The sequence below is a fragment of the Drosophila montana genome, unplaced genomic scaffold, assembly GCF_035044405.1.
Source record: "Drosophila montana isolate Dmon_TW-CO22-7 unplaced genomic scaffold, ASM3504440v1 contig_1571_1, whole genome shotgun sequence".
Lineage (NCBI taxonomy): Eukaryota > Metazoa > Arthropoda > Insecta > Diptera > Drosophilidae > Drosophila > Drosophila montana.
In genome coordinates, this window is record NW_026996509.1 from 94,819 (window position 1) to 113,990 (window position 19,172).

General features: G+C 38.8%; 1 protein-coding gene and 1 long non-coding RNA gene across 6 annotated transcripts in view; both read left to right on the top strand.

Annotated features, from left to right (window-relative positions):
• Positions 1-19,172, top strand: part of LOC135439720 (homeobox protein Nkx-2.4) — a 118,980-nt gene that overhangs the window by 87,469 nt on the left and 12,339 nt on the right. For 3 of the 5 annotated variants that reach the window (XM_064698507.1, XM_064698489.1, XM_064698498.1), the window contains one exon: positions 15,809-15,895. The exons of 1 other annotated variant lie outside the window; for it this stretch is intronic. In XM_064698507.1, the coding sequence (XP_064554577.1) occupies positions 15,809-15,895 (87 nt within the window). Of the gene's footprint in view, positions 1-8,396; positions 8,508-15,808; positions 15,896-19,172 lie in introns of those variants that run through there. One more of the 5 variants, XM_064698523.1, reaches the window with a different exon arrangement.
• Positions 16,024-17,591, top strand: LOC135439703 (uncharacterized). The gene is made up of 4 exons (XR_010438162.1): positions 16,024-16,793; positions 16,855-17,129; positions 17,206-17,302; positions 17,360-17,591. It is a non-coding gene; the product is annotated as an uncharacterized LOC135439703 (long non-coding RNA).

Genomic DNA, 19,172 nt, shown 5'->3' on the forward strand with positions numbered 1-19,172 from the left:
CGTGCCAGCGTGCGCGTGGCGAACGGCAATCGAGTGCGACTGATGACTCGTCCCGTGGCTAAACTAGCCATATTGGATGTGAGTGAAGCAGGGCCTTCACGGGGGCGGGGATGTTGCGGAACGAATAAAGTTATCGATTTTGAAAGTATATATTTTTGCCCTTTGAATGTACGGGCACATTGTATTTGGCTTGTTGCCGCCATTACTTAAATGTGAAGCTCATTATTGTCGTGAGTTAGATGGCCGTGGCAGGGAAGACTGCGGTAAGATTCTGAGGGAATATATACATATATAAGTTCTAACCTATGTAATCCGTGGTCTTGTGCTTGTGGTCTGTGCATTTTTGTTATTTAAATATTGTTTCTTTTAAACTTGTGTTCTTGTGCATTTTTGTTTGTGCGCTTGCGCTATTTAGCTCTGTGGGTAAGCTTCTTGTTGTTGTTTGTTGTTTATGTTTAACTGCACATCGCCTCTCTGGTGTGCAAGATTTCGTGGGCAAGCAAGCAATCTATAAATAGACTACTCTCGCACTCTCGCGCTCTCTCACCTTTTTTTTCAACTTGCGCTTTGATCTCTTTCTACTTTCTGCCGCTTGTTGGTGCTCCATACGCTATTAATCTAATCTAAATAACTCTCTTTTTACATTTGGCTGTGTTATTACAGTAGAGACCCATAATAATGGACCATAAAATTGTCTGTTTTATAAAAACTTGCCAAATGCCAATTACGGCAAGTCAATCCAGCATACCTTGTTGGCTGTGTGATAATGTCGTGCATTCTAAATGTGCGGGTTACACTGGTCTTGTGGGGGATGCTGTTGCCAAACGAAATGGTTTGCACTATAGTTGCGACTCGTGTAGGGAGATTGATGGTGAAATGCGGGCGTTTATGCGTCAGACCAGGAGTGGCTTTAGGGGTCTGATTGTTGGTTTTCGTAAACTTAACGATCAGCTCACAGCCCTGGACACCCAATTTAATAGCCTTAAACTGTTAGATGAGTCTCCGGGGCCTAAAAAGCCCACTCCTTGTGATCTGCCGTTGCCTAATACCCTTCAGCCTCCGACTGATATGCAGCAGCCTACTACACCGATTACACAGCAGCTCATCTCGTTTGTTACTCCGGTAGCTGTGAGGTCTGCTGTGGACACTGATTCTGTCCCGAAAAGTGTGACATCGGCACGAGAAAAACCAGTCGAATTATCCGTGTCGTCCGCTGTCGTGGGTGTTCCGAAAGGGCGACAGCAACAATTAAATTTACAACAGCCGCTAGAAGGCTCGTCGTCCGGACTACCGGCTGTTTTAGGTACCATAGTTAATAGTGTTCCCACTGTCCTACCTGTGGCACCTAAGCCTCTAGTCGGTGTTCCACCGAAGAGACTTATTTTTGTTTCTAGGCTTGCCCCTTACTTTTCATCAGATGATGTAAAAGCCTTTATACAGGCAAAAATTCAAGCCCCAGGTATACTGGTGGAGAAATTTAAGTTCGCTTATGAAAGGGATATTGCGTCCTTTAAAATAAGTGTTCCGTCAGAAATATTTACTGATATTTGTTGTAAAGAGTTTTGGCCGGAGCACTTAATAGTAAAAGAATATAAGGCCAAAAAGAAAAATCGGACTCCGATTTTATTACCACCTATTTCTAATGGCGCATCAACTTTAGTTGCTGCGTCAAAAAAACTAATTCCATCTTTCGAGCTTGCCTACCAGAATGTTAGAGGCCTTAAATCTAAACTCGCTAAACTGTATTTAGACTCTCTTGCTTTTAATTTTCAAATTATCGCTTTTACTGAGACCTGGCTGAAGCCGGACATCTCAGACTCTTCAATTTTTACCTCCAAATACACCACTTACAGATGCGATCGAGTTTCCCGTATCGGAGGAGGAGTACTTATAGCTGTCGAGTCTGCTCTTTCGTCGGAACGCATTGATCTTCCCATCTCAGAGATTGAGTTGGTGGCTGTACGAGTTGTATTTGGTACTTTTTCTATCTTTATTACATGTTCATATTTACCTCCTCTATCTAATTTGTCTACCTATCAAACCCATCTTAATGCTATTAAATCTATCTCCTCCCTACTTTCTGATAGAGACCTTTTAGTAGTTCTTGGGGACTTTAATCTTCCTGTTGTCGAGTGGTCATCGCCATCAGACTCAAACTTTCTGTTGCCGTCATCGTCAAACGAATTTATTGATGGTCTACATGAAATGTCCTTACGGCAGGTTAATCGTGTGCGCAATTCAAGAAACAGATCTCTTGATCTAATTTTCGTGTTGGATTCGTTCAACAGTGTTGTGCACAGGATCAATCCGCTTACACTTCCTGAAGACCTTTTTCATCCAACTCTGGAAATGGTCATTGATTTACCAGCCCGAGTCCCTATCAAGGAATCGGAATTAGCTGAACGTATGCGTTGTTTCAGAAAGGCTGATTTTCATAAGCTTAATGATCTTATTCTGCAAGTCGACTGGTCCCAACTGTACAATTGTGCAGACATTGATGTTGCCTTGAAACTTTTTTATGACACTTTGTACTCGATTTTTGATGTCTGCGTTCCTCTTGATTACCCAGCGAGGCCTGATAGGCCTCCCTGGTTCTCAAAGGAACTGATGAGGTTAAAAAACGTGAAGTCGAGGTGTTATAAAAAGTTTAAGAAATCGGGAAATCACTCTGATTTCTCCCGCTATGCAGTTGCCCGGTACTCTGTTCACAAAGTTAATAAGAGTATAACAGTTTTTTGCAGTATCTGTATGGCTGTCCATACTATCCATATAAATTATAGTTTTCGGTATGTAGACTTAAAGTTTAGAATATATATCGCCAACTAAGGGTTTAGACGCCGTAGAAAACTATATCGCACGTTGTGGTCTTTGTAAATTATAAAATTATGTTTGACTTTAATTTAAGCTACTATCGATATATATAACTTCTTAGCCTGTAAGTTATCGCCCTATTGAAGTGCGATCTCTATCATTCCTTTTATGATGAAACAGCTTAACACACTACTGTTAAAATTACCTAAGTCATTAAAAATGAATTAAGAACACAAAAGAGCTCAAGATGAGCATTAATAACGACCAACTACGGGAACTTATCAGTTTACTGACTAGCGCCATTCAGTCAGCAGTGCAACAAGCGTTTGCAATGACAAACTTCAAGGGCGGAGAAGTCTCTGCAGTGGAAGACTACGACCAACGATTCGAATGGGCACTGCAACTGAGTAAAATTCCTGATACAGACCACCACCATTATGCAAGGGTGCATATGGGAGCTGAACTGAATACAGCGCTACGTATCCTGATAAGTCCGAGGCAACCAGAGACATTACAATTCAGCGAGAATAGGGAAGTGCTAATTAATCACTTCGATGGCAAACGAAATAATTACGCAGAGAGTTTCAAATTCCGCCAACTACGCCAGGAACCAGAGGAGTCACTAGCAGCGTTTGTTCTACGCTTGAAACATGCAGCATCATTTTACAAGTACGACTCGTTTCTAGACAGAATTCTAACAGAACAAATGCTTTTCGGTTTGCAAAATCGCAGCACGTGCGATAAGGTAATCGCGAAACACACAACATTCTTTGCAGACGCATACGAGGCTGCATATTCCAGGGAATTGTTACTACGATCAGCAAACACGGTTAATGGCAACCAAGCTGCAGATACGGAGTCTACATGCAAGCTGGGCTTCTCGCCAATCCGGAACAAGCCTTTAAGCGGATTAAAGCAAGGAAGCAAGTGCTACGGTTGTGGAGGCCAACACTTGCGCAAAGATTGCAAATTCAAACATTTTTAAATGCTACGCCTATGGTACAATAGGGCATATAAGTAAGGTCTTCAAATACAATACGAAACAGATCTCCGAGTCAACAAGTTCAGACGACCCGGAAGAGATACAAAAAAAAAAAATTAAGCCTTCAACACGATTAAAGAAAGCTGACCGTACATTTCTAGCGGCATACAAACTACACGTAAATCTGTATGTAGCTGAAGGAAACCTGGACACACTGTATGGGCGAGCATGGATCTTCCAATTTGCAAATGAAATTGACTTTACTGGGATCTTTACAAACAATTCTCTGTCAACAACAACTACATAGATCTAGACATGTTCTCGACAAAAGGAAGCGCGGTGAAAACAATAGCAGTGCAAGTGACGGGACTGACTTAGATTAAGAGAGAACAACTACAGCAAATACTAACAAAATTCGATTCGATATTTGACTCTGAAGCAGGAGCCTTTAAAGGAACAGCTGAAAAGGTGCACTTAAAGCCGGACGCGAAACCCATTTTTGCTCGCGCAAGAGATGTACCATTCACGCTGCGTGATGCTTATGCCAAAGAGATCGACGCGAAGAGACACAAGATTGACGCAGTGGTCATATATAAATCAACTAAGCATATTGAGGCCATCTTAAAAGCAGCGAAACCATCTGCAATCGAACACGTGCTGCTGTTTCTTGGGAAAGCACCTTATTACTCAAATTTTATACTCAAAGGACGACAATTCTACTTGTCAGAAGAGGCGGGATAAACTTACAACAGAATCAAACAAATTCTATTTCACAGTAGGTGCTGATGCCTTATGACGTAACACTTCCATTAGTGCTAGCAACGGATGCCAGCAAAACAGGTATAGGCGCTGTAATATTCCATCGCTTGGAAAACGGTGGCGAACGTCCAATTGCATACGCAAGCCGTACAATGAGTCCCATAGAACAGCGATAGTCACAAATCGACAAGGAAGCTCTAGCAATTGTATGGGCTGTACAAAGATTCTTCAAATATTTGTACGCCAGAAGTTGGACATTGGCTACCAATAATAAACCGCTCGCTCAAATTCTACATCCTGCCAAATCATTACCGACACTATGCATTTCTAGGATGGCAAACTTTTTAAGCAACTTCAGTAATTACCAAAACATCGATGGAAAATTTAAATGCTGACTACTTTTCTCGATTAACATGGTGGTACGATGGAATCCATTTAAACACAGCAAATCGGGCCAAATTCGATAATTTCATAAACTGACGAATAAATCAGCTTCCAGTTACAGCTTCGCTAGTTGCACGAGAAACCAGAAAAGACCAGCAATTGGGAATAATTTTGCAAATACTGGAGAGCGGCGAATGTCTTATTCGAAATGCATACAAATTACCAGAGTCCAAGTATGAGATATTATCTGGCTGCATCACTTATGAACATCGGTTGGTTATCCCGACTAAACTTCGAAAACTCATCCTTAACGAATTACACATGGCCTACTTGGATATAGTAAAAATGAAGGGTATTGCACGCTCTTTCGACTATTGGCCAGGAATCAATTAGGACATCGAGAATGCGGCAAGAACATGCGAGTTCTGTGAAAAACATGCGATTCGACCTCTAAAATGCTCTGATCACTATTTGGGAATACCCTAGGCCGCCTTGGGACCGCATTCACATCAACTACGAGGGCTCATTTGAAGGTGCGATACTTTTGATTGTTACGGATGCATACTCAAAGTGGTTGGACGTTAAGATCACCAAATAAATTACGGCAACAATAACAAGCGCATTACTAGATGATTTATTTGCAACGTATGGCGTCCCCCTCATGTTAGTGTTCGATAAATGGGACAAATTGCACTTTGGCTGAATTCAAGCAATACCTCAAATATCAAGTAATCAGCACCCCATCCCCCCGCAAGGAACGGTCAAGCAGAAATAAATTTTTAAACGGTAAAAAGTGCGCTTCAGGCGAGGGAAGGACATCCGACACATTTAAAAGAAACGTAAACGAATTCTTGCAACAATAGAGAAACGCTTCGCATAGCTCAATGGCGAATCTCCAACGAAACTTTTCTTGGGTCAAAATTACGTACGCGATTGGATTTCATCAGACCAGAAACCATCGAGGAGAAGGTATCAACAATTTTAAAAATGCAAGCAAACCTGTCGCTAATTCGAGATTAAAGATGTAGTTTACTTCATTTCTAAAAACCCGCGAATGGATAAGTGGACACGAGGAGAGATTGTTAGACGTTTGACGACCTTAATTTGAAATTCGACACAACAATAAATACTACAAAAAGCATATCAGCTAGATCCGAGGTACATGGTTGAATGGGGAGGACAGCAACAACAAATCATAGAGGGAGAAATGCAGAAAATACAGCAGTGGATCAGATTTATCTACCGACAATAGACAGGGCAGTCAGGCCATCGAAAATGATAACTTCAGAACACCGAAATCTTCGCGCACAGCTGAAAATAATAGTTCCCAAAATCAAGATGTACTACACAAAGGGGATCGCCAACTTTACGGGGATCTTCAACACCTATAGAAACACCAATGCAAACAGAGCAAAGTTCACGTCGCTCGACTCGAGTACATAAGCCAAGAATGATATCCTCACCACTCCTTTAAAAGGGAAAGACATGTTATATTTGAATTTAATTTAAGCTTCTATTGATAAATATAACTTCTTAACATGCAAGTTATCGCCCCACTGAATTGCGTCTCTGTCATTACTTTTATGATGAAACAATTTAAAACACGACTTGTGAAACAACCTAAGAAAAATAAAGATGAATTAAGAAAACAAAAAAAATTTTGCAGCTTTATTTGATCTCTAAAATAGGTCATAGACAGTCTAACTGCTCCAAATCTGTGTGCTGGTTATCAGCTGAGATTATGCTGTTCCCACACCCTAGCTGGTGTGGACAAAAATAATGTAACACTGTTTCACTCCGGTATACAATAGAAGAGCTCTTTAGCTTCAATAACGATGAAACTTTGAACCAAACGTAATTTGCGCGTGCTTAGGGTTCAAAAGGTTTTAAGAAATAGATAGTTTTACTTTTGACACAACTCTTTTTATACCCTGAACCCATTAAAATGGGTTAAACGGTAAAACGTGCAAATGTATGTTACAGGCAGTAGATGCTTTATCCGACCCCAGAAAGTGTATAAATTCTTGATCAGCATCAATAGCCGAGGCGACTTAGCCATGACCGAATATCTGTCCGTCCGTCCTTGTGTATAAACGCAAGAATCTCAGAACCTATATGAGCTGGAGACGTGAGATTTTGAACGTAGGTCCTCCTAGTGCCCGCGCAGTACGAGATTGTCGAGATTATTCGATAACTTGTCCCGTTTGCAAGTAATCGAAACACATCGATATCGAAATCCTGTTCCACTGTATCATGTGCTGTTATAACTTTCGAAGATATCCTTAATTTCTAGCTAACAAATTGATAACATTTTTTATTTTATGTTAGGGTTACCACCTAATAATCTGGAACTGTATATGGTGGAACTGTGTATGGTGTCTCTACGAAATATCTTGAACAAAAAAAGAGAATTCTTTGTATTTTGATTGATTTAATAGAAACGGGGTTATTGATAATAAAGCAACGTGATCTTCACTTGCAATGGGAGGACCTATATTCCCAAATAAAAGGTCTTATTCATTCTTTCAGAAATTCAGAATTTTGGAAAATCCATTTCTCCTTGATATAAATGGGGGAATAGAGTTGATGGTGAACTCACGCGCTGAAATTAATATTCAAATTAATTCATTTGAGACGTGTGTTACACTTTTGCGAAATCAAATCTTCCTCAGTGGAAAATACAGCTAAAAGATTTTTGAGCGAAGGTTTAAGGTTCGTCCGATTTGCTTCAAACTTATTTTTAAAGTCCTACATAAGAGCTTAGTGACTAAGTGTTCCAGCGATTTTGGAAATTCCAACCGAAAAAATGGCAAATAAGTTAAATAGGTTGTATGAAAGTTTTTTAAATACGATCAAATTGGCTTTAAACTCATTTTCAAAGATTTTTTGGAATATCATCTGATATGTTTTTCATACTTTTCTCAATATACATACCTCTTATCTGATAATTGTGGGTCAAAAGTTTAATGGGCGAAATTTCGGGTGTAAGATCATTCGCAAAGATGTCTATGAAAATAAAATTGAAAAATCCACCCCTCCTGGGTGGAAAATTGAAGTCTTTCAGGTTTCGTCTTATCGGTTTCAAGCCCTACATAAGAACTTAACAAAAACGTTTTTCAGCGAAAGAAGCACTTCATCATATCGATGTCACTTTTCAAAAATGTATAAATTTCTATTACTATTATTAAGAAAACAAAGCATTAAAGACAACTACCATATATGTATAAATTCGAGTGCCCACGGCTATACCTAAAAACAAGCTCTAGTAGGCACCTCAAACCCAGCCCGTGCTGCGAGCTCATTTGCCTTAGCAGTAATATATATAACAAGTAAGAGGCTCTAGTCGGGAGTTCCCGACTAGGGAATGCCCTACCAACACCAAATTCAGCTCGCGCTACGCGCTCCTTTGCTTCAGCAGTCATACAAATAAATTTAAAAAAAAATTCTTTTTCCTGGATAGGTCTCGAACTCGAAACAGACCACACCATTTACAACCGCCTCTACTCAACAGCCACACCGGAACTGCGTCATAATGAGAAAAAAAGGATTAAAATAGCAGCGCAGAAAACAATTCAATCGCAATTGCCATGCGGTTGCTAGAATTCAATAAATATGCGTATGAATGTGTGTGTGTGTCATGTATACAGAAATTCTTGCAACTTGCCCTAGCTGTAGCAAACACGTTTCTTAACCGATATTGATGAAATTTTCAGTAGAGCCACTAACCAAAACACATATAGATGGGACATGCCGTAGCAGAACTGTGGTCACCAAAAAAAATATGCATCTGGTCCAACGAGCGAGTAAGATATACATATAATATCTTTTGATCGCTCACACTACAGGAAACTCCTTTGGCTTACTCTCTTCCATATGATTTGTACGATAGAGCGGCATCGCTGTTTTTTATCTCGCTCCCACTACAGGAAACTGCTTTGGCTTACTCTCTTCCATATGATTTATGCGATAGACCGGCATCGCTGTTTATTTTTATCTCGCTCGCACTTGCTCTCAGTGCTCTCAATACTCTCTTTATGTCTAGGTACCGTTTAAATGTTTGTGTGTGTATGTGTCCGCACAAGCAAAAATGCCCACAAATTCAATTTTTCTCAAAAGTCGGTGGCATTTCTTCCGTTTTGAGGGGACGAGTAATATGAAATAATGAAAGGGTTTGCCAAGTCGATGCGAAATTCTTCAATTTTAGCTCGTTCTTGTTCGAAACGGTACCTAAGCGTTGGCATGTGTGCATTTAAAAGTTTTTGGACTTGCTATTCACGCATACTTGCATATTTTGTATATGAATAGAAGCATTTATGCGCATGTGTGCCTGTTGGATGCAAATTTGACAATATTTTGTGATTTCTGAATTTCGAGCTCTACACACACACACACATATAGACACAAATGTGTGTGAATGGGCAGATCATGGGCGCAAAAGAAAATATCATTTTTGGCCCGCGGTTGTGGCGCACCCTTCTTTTTACGATTTTGGGTTTGAATCGATGAATGAATGTTGACCCCTTATTACCTAAGATCAAATTCATATATGAAAAAGCTAAATATTTTAAGACAATAAAATTATTAATACTATTAATATATAATTGCTCCTTTTTTGTATTTGGTATATTTGAATATTTTAAAAAGTTTATTTTCTTACACAAATTTCTTAAAATTAGTTAAGTGATCAGTCACTTGACCTACATATGCAGGTACAGGTGCTTGGCAAAAGTTTACCCTTTCCACCCAACGGGCTGCTGCAGGGGTCAACATTCATTCATCGATTCATCGATGGTTAATAATAAAAAAATATAGATAGATAGACTCGAACACGTAACAGACCTCACGTCTTGCCACCCCCTAATCAACAGGCACACCAAGAGTTGAGTCTTAATGAGAAAAAAACGGAATAAAATAGCAGCACAGAAAACAATACAATTGAAATGCTGTTGATATAATTCAAAGAACTAGACTCAGCATGAATATGTATGTGTACATGTATACAGAAATTCTTGCAATTATTCCTGTATTCTCAAAAAGGTATTTTTTTTAAATATGGTAGTCGGGGGACTCTGGGGCGTCTCCTATGTCGTGGTTGGAGGAGGTCCTTGAACGATTTTCTCTTGAGCCTCTTGACTACACACCTCCCAGCGAGGTCTCTTGTTACCCGGCTGCAGTGCCGCTGCAAGCGTTCGTTGTACCGGTTGGCGAATGCTCCTACTTGGCTGTCTATGGTCGCCATTTTGAGGTCTCTGTGCAAGGTAGAATTTTTGACGTACCAGTCAGCACCGGTCATTCGGCGCAAGGCCAAGGTTTGGAGTGTCAGTGGATTAAATGAGTGGGCAATACAAGTTGGTTTTTTACTTGATTTAAAGCTATGTGGTAAATACATAATAGCCTTTTTACCCATTTTCAATGAGTTGACGGTATAAAAAAAGAGTTGTTCCAAAAGTGAAACTATACAAGATACTACATATAGGTATATTTCAGTTGCATGGAAATGCTTAGGTTATCGATGATTTTAAACAAGTATTCGGCTTTATATTTGCCATAGAAGGACCTACTTCAAAACTTCAAGTCTCTTTACATAGTTTATATATTCTTACACAGCATCTACAGCCGAGTCGCATAATACATTTCCGACTGTTTTTCTACGTGACTGTTCGTATATCGTTATATGTGAGCTCGCTGTTCTCAGGCAATATAGGAACTAGATATTTGAAATGTTTATTATAGCTCTTTCCTAAGCACGCGCACATTACGATTAGTTGAATGTTTTATCGCTATTGAAGCAGAAGAGGACTACTATTGTATACCCGAGTAAAACAATGTAACTTTATTTTTGTCCACGCCAACTAGGGTGCGGGAAAAGCATCATTTCAACGCTCCACAGTTTTAGAAAAGGTAAAACTCAGTACTATAAAAATATTTAAATTTCATCATAGTAATTAAGATATGAGAGAGTGTAATGGTGCTTCTTCAATGCAGAACAATTAGCCGTTCCATTGCCTTCAGAATGAAAGGTTATTGGCTGTTGGGTTGGTAAGTAGCGGGCTGTGTGAGTAGCCTTCCCTTGTGTATAAGCACCTATAGACATCAGCAAAATATCTGGGACTTCCTCAGTAGAAGAGACTCTATGAAAGATATCTTTCAGCCATATGATGGCGATATTCCCCGAATGAACTATTTAGACCGTCATAATTTTGTCAGCTGCTGCTTTTCAGTCGTGTGAGTTATCTAAAAAAGTCTTAGGGACATCTTAAGGGATAGCCCTTACCAACGTGTCATTGGCTTCGTCACCAATGAAGCGTAGCTCACCTCAGGACTCGTCATCATCTCCGAGGCCAAGTTCTCATGTTTCCTTATGATCTTATTATGTATCCGACATACCCCCGTCCAGGTTATAATCGTCCACAATTTCTTTAGCCCCTGTGATGTGGGCGAACGCCGGTTCGGAATCATCAAACAGCGGCTCTTTATGTCGGTTCAAACCATGTCGTATGTGAATTAAATCGCTCGGAAGCTTGCAGAATGTCAAAGGAATAGATTCAGTTATAACTAACTTGTTTTTTAACTCTTCAAAGATTAAAATCATATCCAAGCCTTATTAATATTATTTCTAATAAGTTCAATATATTTATCACATTAATAAACTGTTGTATTAAAAAAAGATATCTTTGAATATTTGCGTTGCTACGGAAACTCGGGTATTGAACAAATTGTGGGCTCAGCCAGAATATAATGAAGTGACACGAGTGAATAATGAATGCAGGCCTATTTGTTTAACTGAATTAAATTGCATATACATATGTGTTGTGGATGGTGGATGGGGCGGCGATTGGCGTCAGGCAAACGTTGCCAGAAGTGGTGGTATTTTATATAGCACAAACATAAGCTATATCGATATTATACGGTAAATTTATATAGTTTGCTTTGTAGGATCAAAAAATATTAACACTTTATTATTAAAACATTTGTGCAGCTGTATCGATATAGGTTAATGAGATATTGGACCTGCTAAATTTATCCGAGCTTGGTTTGTAGACGACCGATTTAAAACCCGACTTACAAATTATATTGTTACTTCATTATGACCACCACGACGAGGAAGACAACGTTGACGAGTCAGTTGTAACAGCACTGTAATTTTGAAGAACGACTTGCTTTTTGTTAAAGGATGTAGAAGTTAGTGTTTCAACATTCTCTAGCTCTGATAGCCTAGACATTCATCAATGGGTTGAAGAGTTAACGGAGTGTGGTAAAAGTACAGCAGACTACAACTTTATTTACTTATGTACGCTTAGCAGTTGTTGATTTGGGCTGCAAAATCATTAATTCGAACTGTGTGGGAAGAAAGAGATTAATCTCTTTAAAAGTCGCGCTTCTTGAAGAATTTACAATCAAATTGTTCACGGCAGAAATACATCGAATTATACAGAAGTGACATCTGAAGAATGATAAAAATAGATTGCACATTAATTTCATCATGTGCCTGGTATAAATAATTAAAGGCAACTCAACGGAAAATAATATAGCCTCGCAGAAATGTGGTTTACGATTTTCCATTTGAGGAATTGACGAGTTTGGTGTTCCAAAAATAGTATACCTAGAGACACACTGGGCATACGCAAGAGCAATTCGGGATTACCTCCGACCCTCTATGGCTACGTTTAAGTTTATTCCACTACTCGGGTAGACACGATTAGCAAAACGTAACGTATACGCAAGAGCTGCTCGCGATTAACTTCGACTCTATATGCCTACCGTTGACGTCGTTGAGAAATAAAGAGACAGAGCGGAAAAGTCACTCTGAGCTTTTTTTTACCGTTTTTAAGATCATGAGCGGTGGATCGAGTTGGTCCGCAAACGCAAAGTCAAACACAAGAAATAAAGCTCATTTTCCATAGGATGCAACAACAAATCACTTGCAAAACAACAACAGTGCGCACGAAACTTTTTTTCGTCGTCCGTCTTGATCAGCAAGAGTTTGAGAGCGATGATGAGGACATAGGAAACTCAGTGCAAAGAAAAGAGGCAAATAATGCCACTGTGCTTTTTGCATGTTTCTCTGTCGTTCCTACAAGGCAGCGCGTAAAAACAACAACAACACTATTTGGGTTCTAATGTTGTTGTTCCCCAAGTAGGTAGAAAATTCATATGCCAGCAGGTCATGGCATTCAAATCAAAGGGTTACGCACACGGCACGTTAACATCAAAAATTATGACGTCACATTTCATAGAATTTTATTCCTTGTGATGTGTAGGATATATTTCTATCCTAATTACATCCATTTAAATTATTTATTAGCAGGGTCTCTTAAGTCAATAATTTATTGACAAATCTATTAATTTACTGTACGCAACGATCGCACACAAAAAGCCTTAGGATGTGCCGTCACAGTCCCAACAGAATGTTGCAATCTTCTTGAATTCATATGCTTCCCCGGGCTTGGCAGACTCATATATGCATACTTGCACCAAAATATGTGTTGCTACACTTACGCCAACAACAATTAGGCGCGTCGAGGCATTGATACCCTTATTTATAGTAATAGTGTATAATGTTTAAAGAAAATTATTATTATTTATTGTACGAATAGTTGCACAGTTAATACGAAATTATATTTTACTCCGACATTGGATAACAATTTGTATAGAAGAAGGATTGTACCATTTGGTTACTGCACTGATCAATAGTCAAAATACCCTATTTAGAGAAAGAGTGCTTTGCTGGTCCAAAAATGAAAAATTATAAAAATCTGCCTGGCTGCTTGCAAGCTAAAATCGAGTGAAGAAAAAGAAGACATGACTTTGGGACTTTGCTAATTATAGGCAAAGGAGTGTTTAGAAACTACAATAATGAGTTAGAAGAGTGCAGGAGCTAGGATCATAAGCTGTAGCCTCAAACCAAAAAGGTGTTGTGCTTTTTTCATTGTGGAATCGTTTGTTATACCCTGAACCCATTAAAAATGGGTAAACAGGGTATATTGTATTTGTGCAAATGTATGTAACAGGCGGAAAGAAGCATCTCAAACTCCATAAAGTACAACTAAGTCTGTTTTTACACGGTAGATTGGTTCCAGAAGAAGCCGTGTAAAAAAAACCGTGTAAAAAAAGACATTGATCGTATACAAAAATGGGTGATTTGTTCCTAATCTCTAAAACCTATTAAAATTAGTGAAAAACAAGAATTTTTAAGAACAAGAATTCATGTTTATTTTTTCTTTAACAGCATCTCTAGTGTATGATGAAGACTTAACAGATAGGTTCGTTCCAGAAATCACCGATTGCCTAATAGCAATTTCATTTTTCTTTATAGTTCTTATTGTGGCTTCATTTAAACCGAACGTTTTACCAAGAGCAGTTGAGCCTTCTCCATTTCGAAGGCGATCTAAAATTTCAATCTTGGTTTCCAAAGAAATTGCCTTCCGTTTTAGTTTTATATCTGACATTTCCTTTTAGGGATACATAAAATATTTTACAAAATTAAAAAACATAAATAACTGAATAAATACAAAATATTTTTTGGCTTACCCTTTATCTTAATGCGTTAAAATTAAATTTAATGGAAAATCAAATTTGCCTGCAAAAAATTTCTTAACAAAACACGTCTTATTGCATTGACAGTTCACAAAATATTAACACGTTTCAATTGCTCTGACCAGTAAATTTTATTGTATGCACATAAAGGGAATTCCCCTAAATTAGTGCTATTCACATTTGCTTTGACCAGTAAAAATTGCTTGTACGCGCTAAAAGGGAATTCACTTAAATCTTTAAGCTAGTGTTCGCAAACTATCGATAGCACTATCGATACTATCGATGGTTTCAGACTTTTTTCTTTCATAACTACTTTTTTGTGATATGAACATACTTCGCAAAAATTAAATTTGACAAAAAAAATTTAAGTATGTACATAAAATTTCAAATCGTGCTAAATGGAATAAAATCGTGTAAAAAAATTAAAAATATTCAATTTTCAAACCGTGTTATATCAAAACCGTGTAAAAAAAGACCGTGTAAAAACAGACTTAGGTGTATATATATTCGTGATCAGCATCAATAGCCGAGTCGATCTAGCCATGTCCGTCTGTCTGTCTGTTCGTCTGTCCGTCCGTCCGTCCGTATGTATGAACGCAAGGATATCAGAACCTATAAGAGCTAGAGACTTGAAATTTTAGCTGCAGGTCCTCCTAATGCCCGCGCAGATCGAGTTTGTTTCCGATATTCGATAACTTGCCCGTTTCAAAGTAATTGATAAAAATCGATATATAAATCCTGTTTTGAAGTTGTCATTGAATTTGGGGCATCGGCAGAAGTAACTGCAGACAGCCGGGTGTTGTGTTTGCAACCTCGCTAGCGCTCATGAAGTTGACGTCAATAATCTAGGGATAGTCGAACACAAATATCAAATGCCGGGATTGTCTCACGCACCTCGCTTAACTACAACAGATTAACACGGCACTGTTAGGTTAGTTGTAGGTTAGATTGAACGACGGATTGCCCCGGCATTTAGTTTTAGATAAAAGATAGTCTTCTTCGAAATTTGTATGTTTTTAACAATTCACTATTAATACTCGTTAAACTAAGATAAATAATAATTAACTTTTATTTTTTTTTTCACGATTCCTGCCGCTCTGCTTGGAGCCCTCCCTGTACGCTTACTGCTTTTCCCTTTTCGCAAGAACCTAGATTAAAAACTTCTCGTTACTTATCTACTAATTCAAAGAAATTAAATACTTGGCAGGCTCTTTGCCTCAATAATATATATTTATATAATAAACTTATCTACTAATCCAAATAAATCAAATCATTTGTGGTATTCAAAATGTTTATATATTTTATATTAAACTAATATGGCATTCATATTTTCAGGTAAAAATATGGTTTCAAAACCATCGGTATAAGTGCAAGCGACAAGCCAAAGAAAAGGCAATGGCTGAACAAAATCAACACAATCAGGTAATAACCTTAAGCCGTGTCTCGCTCTCGAATAATATTGTATGCCGATGAGGTATATTTGTGCCTTGATATTGATATTGATATATATATACATATATACACATATATAGCTTTGTATAAACATTCTGTCCTAGTGTCAGTCAACCTTTCAAATCTAAATTGTTCCAAATTCAATGTCTTTCTATATGGTATTATATGGGCCAATAATGCTAGGACTGTTTTGGATTTTATCAGGCGCTGGTTAACGGAGCTTAATGATCCGTTCACGATAAAGACCCCATTTGTATCTGTTGTCCGAACAATCTTTTAACGAACTACAAAAATTAAACTGTAAAATGTAAGGAAAACGGTTAAATTGCGAGTCGAACAGTTGATGTACGTGGCCTTTCGGTCGCGGTCAAGAAAAAATATTGTTTGTGTTGCCAAAATTGTGGGTGTAGGCCCCAACCTTTTGATTTCTCATCGTTCACTATTAGTCGGCTATGCTAACTGACTCTATTGTGCCTCATTGGACGACCGCTATTCAGAAATCATAGAAACTTCAAGTCTTGTCAAATTTGCATCGGACAGGCAGGCAGCAAACAGGCACACAAACGCAGAAATACTTCTACCCATACACAAAATATGCAAGTGTGCGTGCATAGCAAGACCAAAAAATTTTAAATGTTGCCTACGCTAAGGTACCCTTACCAACGATAACGAGCTAAAATGCAACAACTTCGCATCGACGTGGAAAACCCTTTCAAAATTTCATATTACTCGTCCCTTCAAAAGAGAAGAAATGCCTCCGACATTTGAGAAAAAATTGAATTTGTGCCAATTGTTGCTTGTGCGGACACATACACACATATACATTTAAATCCTTAGACATAATGAGAGAGCATTGAGAGCACTGAGGGTAAGCCGAAGCAGTTTCCTGTAGTGAGAGCGAGATAAAAAACAGTGATGCCGTTCTATAGTACAAATCATTTGGATGCTAGTATGCCAAAGCAGTTTCCTGTAGTGGGAGCGAGATAAAAAACAGCGATGCCGTTCCACCACACAAATCATATGTATTTCTTACTCTCTTGCTGTCTGAGCATGTGAGCGTGTCTCGAACCCGAACAAAAACGAAGACGACTTTGGACCTGCCGACGAAAATAGGCATGGACCCATTCTTTTACTCTATGTCCAGTCTATATGTTCTATGGTTAGTGGTACAACACAAGTCATCTTATAGCAATTAAAAACTCAGGCACGTTTAATGAAATATCCTATATTTTATTATTATTTCCAAATAACCACGATAACAAACAAGTTTTTTTACATAGTCTCAGCGGAGACTTCCTCAGATTTGTAGTTTGTGGGGCCTGTGAAGATATACCCTATGCCTTCATCATTAGACTCAGCTCGTCGGATGTAGTAAAGGTTCATTCCCCATTCGACTATGCTATACACCAACACAAATTAAAGTTCACTTTACAGAAAGGAGCTAGAAGTCCAACAAACAAGGCTGTAATTTGTAACGGTAACTGGTATGGTGTCAGTCACTGACGGTGTGGAACGTCAATTTAATAGAAGGGTAATAGAGATGTTATTTTATTCTAATATCTGTACTCACCCTACTCCTTACTGTACGACGAACCAAAGAAATGTTAAACTATTTATTTTAGAATTCATTTTACTTTATATTAAACTTTATTATATTATTTTCTAAGTACCTAATTTACATTTACAAACATGAGTTTCTTCCAGTTGTCTTTATGTTACTTCACAAAGATAAGAGATTTCCAATGCAGTCACTTTTATATTAAATTCATAACTTTTGCAAAACTAATTGAATTATCAAAGATATTGTATGAATAATTAAGTAACAATTTAAGCAAAAGCGGAAAGCGTGGCCACGAGTTGGCTTGATCGCAAGGGATAAGCGGGGTCGCATGGTATATGGTCGGTGGGTGCTGGCTTGACCAAAATGTGTCGGCGTGAACGTGGTATGCACTCGTCGCAGTCCTAACGATCTTCTTGATCGCTTTCTGAACTTCGTCACTTCCGTAGGGTTGAGTCGCTCCCGAATATCAGTGGTCAGACCTCTCAAGTCGATGACCACCGACCAGCCACTCAGAATTTATATGTGTGTATACGTATGTACATATATACGAGAGTGCAGTTGGGCAATAGCTGATCGGTATAACAATACAATCGTACACTCTAAAAATTCGAAATATAGAATTACGCACCAATTTATTGTAAGACAAACATAACCTGGTTGCGGAACAATCGAAGAAACATCACAAGGCGTGAAAAGCACAATATGCACTGAATATGCAGAGTCCCCGTACCGCTTTTTACAATTCCAGTTTCTGCACACTTAAAATATAGGATAGGCACGTTCTGCTCTCGAAATAAGAACACACATCTACAAACGCAATTTTGATTTCCCACATATTCTAACGGTAAAATGTCGTGATATAATGGACATTTTTTCATTCTCGCTTTACTGCGCCTCATCGTAGGCCGCTTCGAGCGTGCACAAAAGCATCATTGGAGCAAATTAGCTGGTTCATTTTTATCCAGTTACATTAAGATCCAGTTACAAATGAACTTAACTGAATTTTGCAGCAATAACAATTATAATCCCTTTGGCTGGAGAAATAGCAGTCGAAACTCTTTCTGGTCTTAATTATCAATGTCACAGTCAGGGTGCAGTATTTTCCGGAAGCGTAGAAAACTTCGATCGTGTCCAAGATACAGAAGCCTGTTAAGCAGGAGGGCGACCCCGAGGCATACTGACCAATCAGACTCCAGAAAAGACTTGTCACAGCAGGATTTGTGGACATTGCCGAGTCTCTGGATACGGAAATACGGAGCAGCTTTACAGGGTGGCCATGTTTTGGAAGCGTTCGACAAAAAAGGTGTACTGCTTCAGGCCGCCACGTAGTAGGATTTCTTGTCGACTGCATACAGTCATTTGAACGTTTTAAAACAAAAGCACTGACTGACTCTGCTCCGATCCTAGTTGGACGTCTTCTAAAGGTTAAAATAAGGGCGGAATAGTTTCCCAGTTATTACATCCAAGCTTGGGTCCCGCAAGGTAGCATACTAAGAAGCCTACACTCTTGGATTATTTTGGCGCTCACTGCTTATAGGCCATTAGCCGATATACCGTATGCCATATGCCAACGACGTCTGCGTCTGAGACAACAAACCTGGGTATCCATTAACAAACCACTAATGTTCGCCAGCAACATTAAGGGAACCTACTTACGCTACCGGTGAAGACTATATGGTTAGTTAA